General features: G+C 41.4%; 1 protein-coding gene across 6 annotated transcripts in view; it reads right to left on the reverse strand.

Annotated features, from left to right (window-relative positions):
* Positions 1–18004, reverse strand: part of LOC149225678 (uncharacterized) — a 223154-nt gene that overhangs the window by 141845 nt on the left and 63305 nt on the right. For 3 of the 6 annotated variants that reach the window (XR_016247688.1, XM_089377266.1, XM_089377265.1), the window contains exons 4-8: positions 17230–17289; positions 17053–17116; positions 16862–16918; positions 16647–16699; positions 16406–16487 (exon numbers count right to left, since the gene is read on the reverse strand). Coding sequence is in view for 4 of the 6 variants with exons in the window: in XM_089377266.1 (XP_089233392.1) it covers positions 16406–16487; positions 16647–16699; positions 16862–16918; positions 17053–17116; positions 17230–17289 (316 nt within the window). In the remaining 2 variants the exon portion in view is untranslated. Of the gene's footprint in view, positions 1–16397; positions 16488–16646; positions 16700–16861; positions 16919–17052; positions 17117–17229; positions 17290–18004 lie in introns of all 6 variants that reach the window. The other 3 variants (XR_016247687.1, XM_089377263.1, XM_089377264.1) reach the window with 1 other exon arrangement.

Below are 18004 nucleotides of genomic sequence, written 5' to 3' on the forward strand. Positions count from 1 at the left end.
CACAGGTGGACAACTTCAGCGTGATTGGATACTCAAAGAAACTAGGGTATCAACTCCAGGATATGCTATGAGTCTTGGATCAGGAGCTCTCCTGGAGATCACGCAAACAATTAGTTCCAGCAGATTCCACAACAGAAGCAGAATACATGGCAACAGCTGAAGCAACAAAAGAAATTGTGTGGCTTAGGAGAATTCTTGAAGATTTACAGGTAAAACAAGTACAATCAACTCCACTCATGATTGACAATACCTCTGCAATAAAGTTGGCCAAGAACCCAAAGTTCCATGATCGAACGAAGCACATCAATACTAAATATCATCTGATTCGACATCATGTTGAGTGCAAAACAATCCATCTCCGTCATTGTTCCACAAATGAGCAAATTGCAGACATCTTCACCAAAGCGCTTGGAAGAGAAAAGCTTGAACGATTCAGAATGATGCTTGGACTCACCGACATCCCTTCAGATTAAGGGGGGAATGTTGACACCTAATCCTTGTGATTGGGTGAATTTATGTAAATAGATAAATAAGAAATATGAACAATCATCGGGAGATGAACTGAACAGTCTCTCCCTCATGTATATAATGAAGACCTACCTCATGGAATACAACACACGAATCATTTTTGCCTTATGGAGTTACTGTCTGGCCTGACAAAAAACATTTGAAAATGGTGAAATATGGTGACTTGCCTCTTCATTTACAGATGTTGCAATCAAGGCATAGGCCTTGTTGTTCTTGTTTTCCCAAATGGCGATCTCCTAATCTGAGGTGGGCTTTGCAGGTTCATTATCTCCTTCTCCTTTACAAATTCCTCTCCACAACTCATTAAAAATGAGTGTGTGTTTTATCTTCCGGGACCACTCAGGATAGTTCTCTTTTTCGGAGAGAACTACTCCAACAATTGATATCAATGAATGCATTAAAATATGTGTACTGCAAAAAAAAAAAAAAATGTACTTCTAGTGGCAAAAAAATGCAGTTCTTGTGGCAAAAAATGCACTTCTGGTGTAAAAATTGCAATCTGATATGTATAAAACAGAGGTATTATTGGGGGAGGAAGTATACAGGTGAGGGTTATATGGGGGAGGGAGTGTATGGAGGAGGGTCAACGTATAAGCAATGTTGATCGAAAGGTGGTATGGGAAGGGAGGTGGACTGTGGCCCGAACGCAGAAGTTTGAGCACAGTGATACCAAGGGAGGTGGACTGTGGCCCGAACACAGCAGTTTGAGCACGGTGATACCAAGGAAGGTGGACTATATGGTATTACTACTGGGAGCGTTGTATGGTATATATTACAACATATGGAGCCATGGTATTACCACGCAACACACAATACACACGCAATACCAGTCACGATGGGAGGAACGGGTGAACCGGAGTGTGAATGGTGCGAATGATTGTGGAGGGGCAGAGTATGGGCAACCGCGCCACAAGGACCGGAGCCAACAATGAGGAGTCAAACCTCATGTGATTGTTGAACGAGACTATCCAGAAGAGGATGGGCAACGGACTATGGAGGGAACCAGGAGTATTGATTGTTCGGTAGCCGACTGAGAGAGCCATGAGTGCAGTCGGAAGGAGAAGGGCAGTGGGTGTGAGAAGAGTAGTCGATGTGTGGGAGGTAAGCCGACTGCAAAGGTGTCGTGGGATGCCGAAGAGCACAGTCGAGGGAATGTGGGAGTGTCGTTGTCGTGTGAAGAGGAAAATCGGAAATGCCATAGAGATGTGCATTCAACAAAACTAATGCAGATACAAAAGGACAGAGACTATGACAGACTGCAGAAATAGCAAAAGGGAGTTACAAGGGCAGAAAAGCTAAAAATGGAGTTGGCTCTAATACCATGTCAAGCCAGGAGATAACTCCACAATGCGGATTGTGATTTTGCATTAAGATTGCTCATGGATATATACATGGAGGGATAGACTCTTGGGCTTCACCTCCCAGTCTCTCATCATATTCCTAATCTCATTATTTTCTATTTATATTATTTACATGAATTTCCTAATCCCAAAGATTAGGTGTCAACATGAAGGATCCCCCATCAAGGCTTCAAAGTGCGCTCATGTGCTTTTGGCCCTAATGGGTTCACTTGAAACCGAAATTTGTCTAAGTCTGGATGATAAGGCAAGGAGTGAACAAGATGAGTTCTTGACATAAAACCATGTGCGACACATACCAACTCATCGAGAAAACTTAAACAAGTTTGATCAATAATTAATATACACGTTCCCCAAGTATTATGGGTGAAGTGTGTGCGACTGCGACCCAAAAGTGTCGTTTTATGACAACAAAGATGTTACAACCGTGAGATGCACCGAAAGGTATTCTGATCAATGCGACGACACTTAGACCATTCAAGAACACTTAAACATATAGAGCAACATAAAACGACACTCGACGACTAAGGTGACACTTGATACAATAATAAAGTAGTCTCCAAAATTCGAATGTAATGAAATTTTGAAGGGTGTTGTAGCAGCGACAACATCAAGGCAAGGAGAGCAAGGCTTCAAGGACGTTTCCAAACCAGATAGAAAAGAAAGCTCCCAGTTTAGAGGGAGAAACTGTAGCAGCAAATACACTTCCAGAATCAAACTCAATTTCAAGTGGCAGAAGTTCCTCCCTCGCTAAGAGGGGGTGTTGATGTTTGTATCTCAGGCAAGTACTTTTTCACAAGCCTAAGTGTCTAGACGTGCAAAAGTCGTCCAAAGTCTCCTTAGACACTTGCTCTAGTGTCAACAAGTTACATTTTCAACTTAACCTAACTTTTAACTTAAGAAAAACAAATAATTATTATGTTAGCTTAATGAGCTAAAAAAAATAGAAAAAGTAAAGTATTTACTTTAGTCATTATGTTTTAATCTCAACCCTTGATCTCAAGTGAGGTAAGATCTAATCTTGGCCATTAATCACTTTGGAGATTAGGGTTAGGGCTATAGCTCAAAAAGTTATAAAAGCAAGGCTAAGGAGAGGGAGAAGACACACCATATAGCAACACAAGATTCAAAGACGCATCTCAGGGAAAAGTGTGATACTCTAGTGTGCTAGGTCTAAAGAAGGGGGCAGCAAGGATATCCAGATCACCCAAGGAGGGCTTGATCAGTTGAATCAGATCGAGTGTCGTGCATGCATTTCCTTAGTTGGGCTTATTATCCCAAGATGTGAGCCCAAGTTGTGATTGAGATTGGTATATGTTGCTTCTGCTAAATTTATTATATAATGAACCTAGCTGCGCAGTTAATTAGATCTGTAATCTGCTAGGAATTAAGTGTGGTTTGCAGGAAAATTTAACAATATGAAATTTCTAGCTATCCACATCTTGTTTCATTTTGATATTTGAATTTCAGCGATATATGTTCTCTAGAATTTTCAGCCTCTAGGACTGCTGTAAATTAGAGCATAAAACAGCAGTCGAAAATCACAATAATTCACTTCAAACAGCCCCAAACTCCCCAGCAATTGAAAGAGAAAAGATACCAAACAAAGAGACAAGGTTTCAACTCTTTCTAAGGAAACATACCAGCGATATACCAGCGATTAATCAGAGATCCGAAAATGCACTTTTACCACAGTAATTTCAGCTATATATGTTTTTTATGCTTTGCTATTTATAGTCATCTATGTCTTGCTGATAGGACATACGTAAAAGGGCAAATTGTTAAGTTAGTTTTTGTAGCATTGGATGTTTTCCAGCCTTGAAATTTTGTGGAGAGACTAGAATACATGAGATCTCCAAACCCAGAAACCGTTTCTAGAAATTCCGCTTAGAAATGACTTAATTAGATTATTAGTCAGTTTTTAAATATTTCTTTAGTCTAAACTTGGGAAATATGGCCAATTAATCATAATTAATTAAGTCAAAACGTGAATGATCTAGAAACTCACATGGATCGACTTCAAGTTAATCCTAGCCTTCGATTAAGATTTAATATTGGTTGTTGGAGTCCCAACAGAGGACTAAAAGAAGAAGTCGATGGGCAGTTGGAGAAGACACTTGGAGAGTTCGATTTAATGAGCAAATCGATTTCCAGAGTAGCAGCAGTCAGTCGCTGGAGAAAGAGCCAGTGAGATCAAAGCAATGAGTGAGGGGCAGACACATTGATCTGAAGGAAAGATTTTCCAGATTCGGAGAGGCTGCAGCAAGTGAGCCAAATTATCCCACAGAGGCAGCGCTGAGGGGCAGCGCAGGTGCTTCAGTGAGGCAGTTCGATTTGGAGAGAAGAAAAATCATTCTCAGTTCCAGAGGCCGGGAAGGAGTCCCAGAGGGCTAGAGAGACGATTTTCTCAGCATCCAGAGGCAAAACGGCTTCATTAGAGCCTAATGTGAAGCAAGCCGTCCAGCCAACTACGCAGAGCAATGCAAACGCTGACGCAATGCAAAGGCTGACGCAATGCTCCAGAAGGCCAAGTTTTGATAGGGAACTTCGAGCCAAAGATTGCCTATGGGTGAAGGGCAATTCCCTTTAGTATTTTTCTTAGATTTTCTTGCTGTTTGGATTGCCAGTTGGACTTCCATAGATGTATTCAGATTTCACTGCTGCATAATAAAATAAAACCCTCACTGCTGCATAATAAAATAAAACCCTCACTGCTACACCGGTTTTCCCAAGTTGGGTATTTCCAGGGACATTAGTCCAAAAATAGTTGTGTTATTTTATGTGTGTGTACTAGCATTTCTTCCAGCATTTATTCTTCCGCAATTTTATTTGTGAAGGTCGCAGTGTGAGTTAATCAGTATTTGCTATAGGAAACAGTGAATAAATTGTTAATTAAAAATAACAATTAGGTGAATAATTTCCAGTTGCTGCAATAGGATTCAGGTTTCCGAATTTTCACATGGTATTGGAGTGCAAATGATCAGTCGGAGAGCTCAGTAGCGAAGAAAGAAGGAATTTCGTTGTTCAATGTGGGCAGCAGATCGAAACTCCAAAGGGCAGCCCAGTCACTTTTCCAGAGGCTGAATTTCTTGAGGAGTTCGATTTTTCTGAGAGGGACAGAAAAATTCGACCTCTCCAGATCGAGGGATTCCAGAGGCAAAGGGAGCAGCGTAGTATTTTCGCAGACCACATCTCTAGCCAGACACAGTATTTTCTGAAGCAGTTTGCTAGACCAAAGCTAGAGTCAGGGGGAAGAAGAGCACACACTGAGGGCAAATTTTCCTGAGGGACCTTCTTGTCTCAAGAAGTTCGATTTTCCTTGCAGATCAGCAGACATTGTGAGCAGAGTTTCTCACTCCATAAGGGAGTGCAAATACCCTAGCAGCAGCTGAGCAGAAGGGAAGAGGATATTTTCGACATTTGTTGAGATGGCCACTGTTGGACTTCGAGATCAGGACAGGTTGGATGGAGCTTTCAACTATGTCATCTGGAAGGCAAGGATGCCTTTCCTTATGGATGAATATGGCCTGAAGCCATATATTGATGCAGTGGTAGCAGTGCCTCGGGATGTAGATCAGCTGAAGGAATACAAAAAGGAGATGGCACAGGCAAAGTGTTGATTTTAAGTATGTTCTATGCCTAAGAGAAGTTTACTTCAATTTCTTAATTAGCCCAATATCAATGTCCAGATTAGCAATCACATTAGCATGATAGTAAAATGCAAATAGAACATAAACATAAGCAGTAGAAAACAAGCCAAGACAAGAGGACACAAGATGTGGCACCAACTAGCGACAAACCCCAATGTGGGGAAACCCTTGATCAATTCTTCTTATATTCTTCAATAGTTCAGCAGAGAGATAGATAGTACAAATATAAAAAACTAATATTTATGACAGCAACAGTAAGGCCTTGACCAGAGAAGTTAATGCTGATCAAACATGGCAGAATTCTACTTCTAGGTAGCTTGATCAAACCTAGGCAACTTTGTCTTTCAACTATAAATACAATCATCCCAAACACTACTCATAAATCTGATTTCATTTTGTAGTAGATAGCTGATCTGATTTGGGAACTTGAATAAGTCCTCCCTATGAAACTATGCCACATCCTTCACTTCCCTTAGCAACCCTTGCTATGGTGCTATGGCCTATGGCCTAGCACATAGCAACCCCTGTAGCAAACGTATCCCAGATAGCGTCCATTCATCATTAAAGCAGCAGCATTTAGCCTATAGAAATGTCAACACTTGAACTTGTTGCAATGCTACAATTCTGACACTGGTTAGGGTACTAACCACAGTCCCTAACAGCCCATTAAACTGGCCCAGAATTGCTCCTAATGGTTATGGCTATCTTCCAATGGGATGTTTCCCTCCACGCCACCCCGTTGGGGCAGTTTCAAGCCCAACGATTTTACTTATCTCCCTAACACAGCTGTTGCACCCAAACAGTGCCAAACAACAGTGTTGACTTCTTCATAAACTCGACCTAGCTAACAGCATTTGCCAACACCCAAACACATTCATATTTAGCCATGTCTTCAACGATTACTAACCTTGTGACTGCGGCTTCCAAGCACACCTAAACCATGTCCTAGAACAGCATTATTTTCCACATTGTCTCAAAGATTTCCATGCTGCTCTTTCTATGCCCCTTCATGCTGTCATAGAACTCCTTTTGACAGCAGATCAAAGCCTCCTTGACTGCGTACTAGAGCCTATCTTTGTTGAGGCTTAGAGCCTTTATTGACTGCGTCTAAGAGCCTTTCCTTGACTGCGGTTATGTCTCCTTCAGGACTACAGATTAGGGCTCCTCCTAGCTGCGGATGAGGGCCTCTTTGGACAGTGTATGAGGGCTTGTTCTTCACAACTGAATAGGCCTCCTTTTGTTGCGGATTAGGCCTGCGGCTAGGGCACTAGGGCACCTTCAAGACTGTAGCTAGGGCATGGCTAGATCTCCTTCCTTTAGGACTGTGGCTAGGGCATGGCTAGATCTCCTTCCTTTAGGACTGCGGCTAGGGCTTCTCCCTTCGACTCTTCTTCACCTGCGACTAGGGCTTCTCCCTCTTGACCTCTCTTGCCACCAAACCCAAACGAGTGGAGAGAGATCATGAGAGAAGTGTGTGTGACGAATGACTTGAGACATCTTCTATTTATAATGCAATGTTGAGGTTGAGATGGTGTTATTTGCTTGCTAGCCGACCTTGACAAATTGTCAAGTAATACTAATAAATTCATATCTCCATAAATACATGTCGGAATCGGATGATCTTTAGATCAATCCTACACCTCTCGGAGAGAGGAATCCAAGAAAAATATCAACTGCCATAAATAAGATGACCCACATGGAGTTTGGCCCTGTTGCCAATTTTAACACAAAGAGATTGATCCTAGATGGTGTCCGGGATCATGTTGTATCACACATAGTGGCCAAGGGAACGACCAAAGAGATGTGGGTTACACTTTCCACGTACCAGGGAACTTTCAAGCAGCGGCAGATGTACTTAGAGGAGAAGCTGAGGCTCATCCGAATGCAGAAGGGGGAAGGCATAGACCCCTTCCTCACCAAGACTCAGGAGGTCCGAGACCCGTTGTCAGTGATTGGGGCAATGCCTCAACCCACAGAGCTAGTGTGATTTGCACTAAACACTCTCTCCGAGGAGCGGCAGGTATTCTTCCAAAGTATTTTGGGCAGAGACACCTTGCCAAGGTGGGATAGGATGTGGGCCGATTTGCAACAAGAGGAGTTGAGGCAAGCTCTTCTAAAGAGCTCCATCAGTGATAGCAGCAGCGGATCGAAGCAGGCGAAGGAGGAGGAGAATGTGGCCCTCGCATTAAAGGGTCCTAGTCAGGGGCAGGGGTAGCAGCGAAAGAAGAAGGACCTATCGAAGGTCAAGAGCTTCAGATGTGGTGAGCTCAGTCACTACAATACCTAGTGTCCTCTCAGGAAGAAGGAAAAGGAGGAGAAGCAGGGCCAGCAGGAAGCATCAACAGAGATCGATAGGCTTTCCTCCAAGCTAGACGAAGACTTCGCCATGTTCGCTGACATACCTCCAGGAGTGAGGTGGGGAGATTTGGTGTTGTGGCCCCAGAATGCTACAAATGGGCAGGATCCTTGAGGAGGTCCACCTCATGGATCAACACCTTGCTACGGGGGCCCACAGTATTCAGTAGCAGGATGGATCAGTGGCAACAGATGCAATCAGAGGCCAAGTGACAGTTGCAGACTAGTAGCAGTCAGATGATGGGGAGCGCAGTGCAAAGTTGACAGCAGTGCAGTTAGCACAGTGCAGATTTAGCAACAATGCAGAGTCTTCAGTAGACAAAGCAGTAACTAGTAGCAGTCAGGACTCGGGAGACAGATGCATCATGTTGATCACAGTTGATTCATTATTTAGGATGCTTCTTAGTTGCAGTTTTTGCAATTAAGCAGTAACTAGTAGCAGTGAAGACTCGGAAGACAGATGCATCATTTTGATCACAGTTGACTCATTATTTGGGATGCTTCCCAGTTGCAGTTGTTGTAGTTGCAACAACAACAAATGAGAGGGAGTTGCAGTGTTGGCAGCAGTTCAGCAGGGTCAGTAGCAGCACAGATGCAGCATATATCAAAGTTTCCCAGTGGTTGGTGGGTAGCAGTGCCAGACATCAACAGCGTGACAGGAGATGATGCGGGGACAAGGTGTTGTCACAAGATGTGCAATAGAGCACTAGAACACATTCTTCGCTAAGAGGGAGTGTTAGTTTTTGTAGCATCGGATGTGTTCTAGCCTTGAAATTTCTTGGAGAGGCTAGAATACATGAGATCTCCAAAACCCAGAAACCGTTTTTGGAAATTTCGCCTAGAAATGACTTAATTAGATTATTAGTCAGTTTTTAAATATTTCCTAAGTCTAAACTTAAGGAATATGGCTAATTAATCAGAATTAATTAAGTCAAGGCATGAATGATCTAGAAACTCACACGGATCGACTTCAAGTTAATCCTAGCCTCCGATTAATATTTAATATTGGTCATTGGAGTCCCAACAAAGGATTATAACAAGAAGTCAATGGGCACTTGGAGAGTTCGATTTCATGAGCAGATCGATTTCCAGAGTAGCAGCAGTCAATTGCCAGAGAGAGAGCCAGTGAGTGTTGATTTTTGGTAGCATCGGATGTGCTCTAAGCCTCAAAATTTGCAAGGAGGCTAGGACACATGTATTCCAAAATACCCATAAATCGTTTTGGGAAATTCCACACGGAGAGAGTTTTATTAAAGAATTAATTATTTTTAATGGATGCCTAAGTCTAAACTTAGGAAATTAAAATAATTAAAGGGTATTAATTGAACTAGGGGTGAAACTTCTAGAAGACGAGGATCAAGTCAAAATGATCTGGGCCATTGATTAGAATCTGATCTTGGCCGTTGATTGATCAATGAGAGGTTTATAAGAAGAGGCTCGATGGGCATTTGGAAAACACATCGAGTGAGATCAGAGATCGATTTTCCCAAGAGAGTAGCACAGTAGTTGTCGGAGAGGTCATCAAGGAGATTTCTTGCAGTGAGGGGCAGGGATAGTTTTTCGGTTCAAGAGTTTCCTGAACCAGGAATACATTGCAGAGGAGGCAGAGAGAGATCCAGAAGGGGCAGCATAAAGCCATGTTGAGGCAACGGAGAGCCCTTGAAGAGATTCGTGATTTTGCTAAGGAGCAGATCGGATCCAATGACAGGATCCGGTGTGTGAGATCAGAGGGCTGGAGGATAGAGCATCCAGCCAGAAGGAGTGACGCAGTCCCCAGAAGGTGTGACGCAGAGCAGGGCAGTGACTACGTAGAGGCAGCTTGGGGCTAGCCATTGAGTGGCAGGATCAGTGTCAGATCCCCAGTGATAGTGTGAGGTATTTCTCACTAATTCATTGCCAGTCAAATTCTCTATATCGAATCGCCAGTAAGACATCCAAAGATTGTATTCAGAAACTACTACATAATAATATAAACCCTCAACTCCTACACCGGTTTTCCCGCATTGGGTTTTTCCGGGGACATTTGTCCAAAAACAACGGTTTCCATTTTGTCTGGTTATTTCTTCTTGCTCAGTTCTTGTTTCCGCATATAATTTAATTAGTGAAGGTTGTAATCGTATTTACTTCAATATTTACAGTGTAGCGCAGTAAATAACTCGCATGAATTAACAAGTAGGACAAGTAATATCAGTTTACTGCAGTAGGGATTTGGGTCTCCAAATTCTCACAGTGCAGAGACAGTGATCCAGAGGAAAGATTTTCCAAATCCAAAGAGGTTGCAGCAAGTGAACCGAATTATCCTAGAGAGGCAGCATTGAGGGGCAGCGCAATTGCTTCAGTCAAGCAATTCGATTTGGACAGAAGAAAAATCGTTCTCAATTCCAGAGGCCGAGAAGGAGTTCTAGAGGGTCGGAGAGAAGATTTTCTCAACATCCAGAAGCAGAACGACTTCATCAGAGTCCAATACGAAGTAATTCGTCCAGCCAGCTACGCAGAGCAGTGCAGAGGCGAACGCAGTGCTCCAGCAGACCGAGTTTTGATAAGGAAAGTCGAGCCAGAGATTGCTTGTGGGTGAAGGGTAATTCTCTTCAGTATTTTGCTCAGATCTTCTTGTTGTTTGGATTGCCAATTGGACTTCCATAGATGTACTCAGATTTCATTGTTGCATAATAAAATAAAACCCTCACTGTTGCACTGGTTTTCCCAAGTTGGGGTTTTTCCAGGGACATTGGTCCAAAAATAATTGTGTTATTTCATGTGTGTGTGCTTGCATTTCTTCTAGCGTTTATTCTACCACAGTTTTATTTGTGTAGGTTGCAGTGTGAGTTATTCAGTATTTCTTGTAGCAAACAATGAATAAATTGTTAATTAAAAATAACAATTAGGTGAATAATTTCCAATTGCTGCAATAGGATTTGCATTTCCGAATTTTCATATGGTATCGAAGCGCAGATGATCAGCCGGAGAGCTCAATAGTGAAGAAAGAAGGAATTTCGTTGTTAAATGTGGGCAGCAGATCGAAACCCCAGAGGGCAGCGTAGTCACTTTGCCAAAGGCTAAATTTCTTAAGGAGTTCAATTTTTTTGAGAGAGGGACAGAAAAATTTGATCTCTCCAGATCGAGGTATTCCAGAGGGAGAGTGAGTAGCCCAATATTTTCGTAGAGCAGATCTAGCTGGACGCAGTAGTTTCTGCAGCAGTTTGCTAGACCAGAGCTAGCGTCAAGTGGAAGAAGAGCACACACTGAGGGAAAATTTTCCTCAGGGAACTTCTAGTCTTAAGAAGTTCGATTTCCCTTGCAGATCAGCAGACATTGTGAGCAGAGTTTCTCACTCCAAAAGGGAGTGCAAATAGCCTAGTAACAGCTGACCAGAAGGGAAGAGGATATTTTCGACATTTGTTGAGATGGCCACTGTTGGACTTCAAGATCAGGACAGGCTGGACGGAGCTTCCAACTATGTCATTTGGAAGGCAAAGATGTTTTTCCTTTTGGATGAATATGGCCTGAAGCCATATATTGTTGCAGTGGTAGCAGTGCCCCACGATGCAGATCAACTGAAGGAGTACAAAAAGGAGATGGCGTGGGCAAAGAGATTGACCCTAGATGGTGTCTGGGATCATGTTGTATCACACATAGCAGCCAAGAGGACGGCCAAATAGATGTGGGATACACTTTCCACGCTGTACCAGGGAACTTCTTAGCAGCGAGAGATGTACTTAGAGGAGAAGTCGAGGCTCATCTGGATGCAGAAGGGGGAAGGCATAGACCCCTTCCTCACCAGGATTCAGGAGGTCCGAGACTAGCTATCAGTTGTTGGGGTAGCGCCTCAACCCATAGAGCTAGTGTGATTGGCACTAAACAGTGTCTCCGGGGAGTGGCAGGTATTCGTCCAAAGTATTTTGGGCAGGGAAACCTTGCCAAGGTGGGATAGTATGTGGGCCGATTTGCAACAAGAAGAGTTGAGGCGAGCTCTTCTAAAGAGCCCCATCAATAGCAGCAGCATCGGATCGTAGCAAGTGAAGGAGGAGGAGAATGTGGGCCTCGCATCAAAGGGTCCCAGTCAAGGGCAAGGGGAGCAGCGAAAGAAGAAGGACTTGTCGAAGGTCATGTGCTTCAAATGTGGTGAGCTCGGTCACTATAATACCCAGTGTCCTCTCAAGAAGAAGGATAAGGATGAGAAGCTGAACCAGCAGGCAGCATCAGCAAAGATCGATAGGCTTTCCTCCAAGCTGGACGAAGACTTTGCCATGTTTGCTGACATACCTCCAAGAGTGAGGTGGGGAGACTTGGTGTTGTAGCCCCAAAGTGCTACAGATGGGCAGGATCCTTGAGGAGGTCCACCTCATGGATCAATACCTTGCTACAGGGGCCCACAATATTCAGTAGCAGGATAGATCAGTGGCCGCAGATGCACTCAAAGGTCGAGTGACAATAGCAGTCAGATGTCAGGGAGCGCAATGCAGAGTTGACAACAGTGCAATTGGCACAATGCAAAGTCAACAGCAGTGCAGAGTCTTAAGTAGACAAAGCAATAACTAGTAGTAGTCAGGACTCGAGAGATAGATGCATCATGCTGATCACAATTGATTCAGTATTTAGGATGTTTCTCAGTTGCAGTTGCAACAGCAACAAATGAGAGGGAGTTGCAGTGCAGATGCAGTGTTGGCAACAGTTCAGCGGGGTCAGCAGCAGCACAGATGCAGCGTATATCAGAGTTGCACAGTGGTTGGTGGGTAGCAGTGCCATACATCAGTAGCGTGACAGAAGATGATGCAGGGACAAGGTGTTGTCACAAGATGTGCAGTAGAGCACTAGAACACATTCCTCGCCAAGAGGGAGTGTTAGTTTTTGTAGCATCGGATGTGTTCTAGCCCTGAAATTTTTTGGAGAGGCTGGAATACATGAGATCTCCAAAACCCAGAAATTGTTTCTGGAAATTCCGCCTAGAAATGACTTAATTAGATTATTAGTCAGCGTTTAAATATTTCCTAAGTCTAAACTTAGGGAATATGGCTAATTAATCAAAATTAATTAAGTCAAGACATGAATGATCTAGAAACTCACACGAATCGACTTCAAGTTAATCCCAGCCTTCGATTAAGATTTAATCTTAGTCGTTGGAATCCCAACAAAGGATTATAAGAAGAAGCCGATGTGCACTTGGAGAGTTCGATTTCATAAGAAAATCGATTTCCAAAGTTGCAACAGTCAGTGGTTGGGGAAAGAGCCAGTGAGATCGAAGCAATGAGTAAGGGGCAGAGATAGTGATCCGAAGGAAAGATTTTCCAAATCTGGAGACGCTGCAGCAAGTGAGCCGAATTATCCCAGAAAGGCAGCACTAAGGGGTAGCGCAGTTGCTTCAGTCAAGCAATTCGATTTCGAGAGAAGAAAAATCGTTCTCAGTTCCAGAGGCCGAGAAGGAGTCCCAAAGAGTCGGAGAGACGATTTTCTCAGTATCCAGAGGCAGAACGGCTTCATCAGAGCCCAGTCTGAAGCAAGTCGTCTAGCCAGCTACACAGAGCAACGCAGAGGCTGACACAATGCTTCAGGAGGCCAAGTTTTGATAGGGAAAGCCGAGCCAAAGATTGCTTGTGGGTGAAAGGTAATTCCCTTCAGTATTTTGCTCAGATTTTCTTGTTTTTTGGATTACCAATTGGGCTTCCATAGATGTACTCAGATTTCACTGCTGCATAATAAAATAAAAATAAAACCCTCACTGCTGCACTGGTTTTTCCAGGTTGGGTTTTCCAGAGACATTGGTCCAAAAATAACTGTGTTAATTTATTTGTGTGTACTAGCATTTTTTCCAATGTTTATTCTTCCGCAGTTTTATTTGTGTAGGTTGCAGTGTGAGTTATTTAGTATTTGTTGTAGGAAATAGTAAATAAATTGTTAATTAAAAATAACAATTAGGTGATTAATTTCCAATTGCTGCAATAGGATTCGGATTTCCGAATTTTCACATGAATGAATTGACATCCAAGAAAGAGCATAAAGAGCTGACTTTAGCACTTATGTGTTCTTTATGCTTTGTTATTTATAGGCATATGTATCTTGCTGAAAGGACATAAGTAAAAAGGCAAACTGGTAAGTGTTTGGACATCTAAGGAAGAACATAAAGGGCTGATTTTACCACTGTTTTTTTTGTTGGCTTGACCCACGACGGATTTAAACCATGAATTTCATGTTTTTTACATCGTACCTCATAACACAGTGATCGTCAATTGAGCTAGCCCCCGTGCTGATTTTACCACTGTAATTACCATTGTAAAAATGCATTTTCTGATCTGATTAAGGGCTGATAAGTTTTCTTATAAAACATTGAAACTTATCTCTTTGTTTGGTATATTTTCTCAATGTTGCAGGAATCATTCCCCCCCCAAAACGGATCAGAACTCAGAACCGCAAATTTTGCGGATCCATGGGCAAACCGTGGACGGAACCACACTTCTCTTGAAAAATTGTGATCCCTGAACCAGTCGGAACCCTGACAGTTCTGTTCATGTTCTTCCACAGTTCCTACATGGTTCCAAAAACCACTCACAAGGTTCTGCGGGGCACTTTTTTTTTTTTTCTTTTGGAATTTTGGAACCGCTATGTGAAGAAATATACTTCCTGAACACTCCAAAGGTGCTCCCTTTATGCTTCCTGGATGCTTCCTAGATGCTCCCTAACGGTAATGTTAAATTCTTAAACTAAAAGTGACATTCTCTTTTATCTTTCATTTTCATTCTCCTTTATCTTGCATTTTCATCGTTTTCATTCTCCTTTATCTTAAATTTATAACATTACCATGAAATGACTCAGGATGTTTGAGAGTGGTTCCAACCTGATTGGACTTCCTATGGAAAAAATAAAATTTCATATCCCATTCAAACTTCAGCAGGCTTAACAGTTTTCAGGATTTCAGGATCAATGGGATTGTGGCATTTCATCAGATTATATCATGTATAAGGGTATGTGATTGGCATTTAATCAAGAGCACCAAGCCCTATATGTACCCCAGTGTTGGTGGTGTTGATTGTTGAACTCCTTTGTCATGGCCTTAGCAAAAATGTACCCTTAACTCAAGCCAAAATCATTGATCAGGCATGTTAAGCTTTTTCTACCATATTTTAAGGTTTGGATTAGGCAGTTTGATCAAAATTGGGCAATGTTGACTAACATCCGTAGAGAATCGAGGTAGACACAAAGGCTAGACAAGAGGAGAGAAAAACTAGATTCTAGATGGTTGATGATCAAATAATTAATCATTAATGTACTATGGATGTCATTTGTGCACAACATACATGCTTTGATATATTCTGCAACTAATTTGGCATTCTGGATGTTTTTTTGAGTATATATAGATATGCTTCCGAGGATTTTTGGAAAATAATGCTTCTGATGCTTCACTTCCAAAAAAACAACTGCTTCCTGCAACATTGTCTTTTCTCCTTCAATTGCTGGGAAGTTTGGGGCTGTTTGACTTTGAACTTCGAAGAGAATTATTGTGGTTTTTCACTGCTGTTTTATACCCCAATTTACAGCAGTCCTAGAGGCTGAAAATTCTAGGGCTAATATCTGGGAAACCTTCTACAAAGAAGGTGAAATTTCAGTTTTGCATTAATTGTCCAAGTGCATAAAATTTCCACACTTCACTTAATGTAAATATTGTATGACTGTATTTCTCTCATCATATCTTTGCTCGTGTTGTGCAGATATGTTGTTATTTAAATTGAATAGAGCTCCACCAAGCCGACACTCTCCAATGAGTGCCCAAACCTAGTTACTCCATTCATATATTCCATGAAGAGTCTTTTGTGAAGGGAGGCGGGAATATGAAAAAGAAAAGCCACATTACTTACAGGCAATAACTTAAAGTTTAAAATATTATATTATTCCTGTTTTTAAAGCATTATCATTTGTCACTTAAGAAAAAGCCACATTACGTACAGGCAATAACTAAAAGTTTAAAATATTATATTATCCTGTTTTTAAAGCATTATCATTTGTCACTCCGATTGATCAATGCCCCACTTATTGACAAAAGCACGCTTAGCCATTCATTATGAACACAAATTATATGATTATTTGATGAAGCTGTTGTATTTGGGTTCTTTGGAGTTCGGCATTCATTGCATACTATGACTTGCTGTGCAACTCTTCTCTTTTATGCATTGGAGTCATACTTCATTCTTCATTTATTGCTTATTATTTCAGATTACATGCATTGATTATGCACCAGAGTCACTAAAAGTACCTTAATAATCAAGGACTCCATCCTGTATGCAAATGACACTCATTTTTATTAAAGTGATCAAATTGTATTTATAGGGACTACATACATAATAATGGAACACATCGTATGCCAGTTGTATAATTTTGCACGTATGCACTAGCACACTAGGTGATAATCAAAATCAATTCAGGCTTCCTTCTTTATTGTCACTTCATATTGTATCGCTTATTTCATTTAGCATAGGTACTGGAGACTGGAGAAAAAAGCATATATCAATAACTTAACCTGTATACCATATGCACCAGCCTTATCCATGGGCTCCCCTGAATTGATGTATGCATTGATTGCGATGTCATCTATATTCCCAAACTCTACCTGGCAAAAGTATACATTTAAGGATATCAACTCTCAATCAGGATATAACATGTATTGATCAAAGATCAATGATCACAAACAGAAGTCGGATTAAACTTCAGAAAAGACAGTAGTTATTGAATCACTGAAATTGAGATCAATAAACATAAATAAGATGACCTTTGTTTCCTCCCAAAATGTGCGAACCACTGGAGGATCGCCAATCTTTGGATCTTCATAGACATTCACAAGTCAAAATATCATATGTTGTGCAAGAGATATTAAGTAGATAGCTTAAGTCCAATAGACCGAAAAATAAAGGAGAACTCGAAATGCACAAATAACTTTTAAACCATGATAGTAGCTACAACCTAATACAAAGAAACCATGTTTACCAGGAATAGAGGGCAAAAGCACAAGAGAAACACCCGTGTACACCTTGTGCTGGCAACCTGTGCCATTGAATTTGAAAAGATTTGGAGTCACACCAATATCGTTATGGGACTCCTCTCAAACTTTTCCCTAGATAATATTGGAAGAAACATAGAATTAATTTTAATTCACAAAAAACTAAAAAAGGGACTACCACTCAAGCTTGAAAGCATATTGAAGGCATCCTTTTCATCTTGAGGTTTCTCCAAGATTTTTCCCTGCAAATATACATATACGTTAAAAAAAACTATTAGAAGTGTAGCATAACGCCCTTGCCATCTGTGAAAGACAACGGACACTACAATAACATAGGCAACAACATCAGGCATACATTTAGCTCGACTACCGTATCTGCCCCAATGACAAGGTCTGGTCTCTTACCACCATCTACCTGAAAAATGCAATGAGTAATATTTTTTCATAAACTCGGTCATTGTGGATTACATGACACAATCAACTGCTAACATGAAGAGCACCAACATATAAAACATTGGAAGTGTACAGTTATGTGTATGCTTGCTATTTATATAACTAAAATATGGTACGCCTACATTTCTGGAGAAATAAATAATAAATATCCTTGCAACTTACAGTCTGAACTTTCCGCACTCTGCAAGAACATTCTGAACATGATGAATGTGTACACAGAACACGCACTCATGAATAAACTGTGGGGGACAACTAATATAGTTCAAATAGTAACTTGGATTCAAAGAAGAAAAATACTGGACAGTGTGCTGATTTTTAAATAACCAACCAATGGAGCATAAGGTGCAACAATGCAAGAAATCAAAAGCTCCAAATCACTGGAAATATCGATGGTTGGAAAAAAGATGTATATTGAACCAGAAGAGATCTTAAAATGAATGCATAAAAGTAAGCAAATGCTCAAAGATTTAATGAAAACAAATTGGATAACAATGAAGCTTAAGATTTCAGAACCATACAGAATTGGAGATAATTGTTTTCAAAGAATGTAAATGCATGTGGTTCGAATACAAGAAAAAGCAAGAAAAGTGAGACAATAGATTACTATACAGGTACTTGCAGAGGCAGGTATCCCAGAATACTTGGCAAACCACATTTTTAAGACAGGAAAAAGTAGA

Source organism: Pinus tabuliformis, chromosome J (genome assembly GCF_031772625.1).
Source record: "Pinus tabuliformis cultivar Carrire ecotype Pingquan chromosome J, CPIR1, whole genome shotgun sequence".
Lineage (NCBI taxonomy): Eukaryota > Viridiplantae > Streptophyta > Pinopsida > Pinales > Pinaceae > Pinus > Pinus tabuliformis.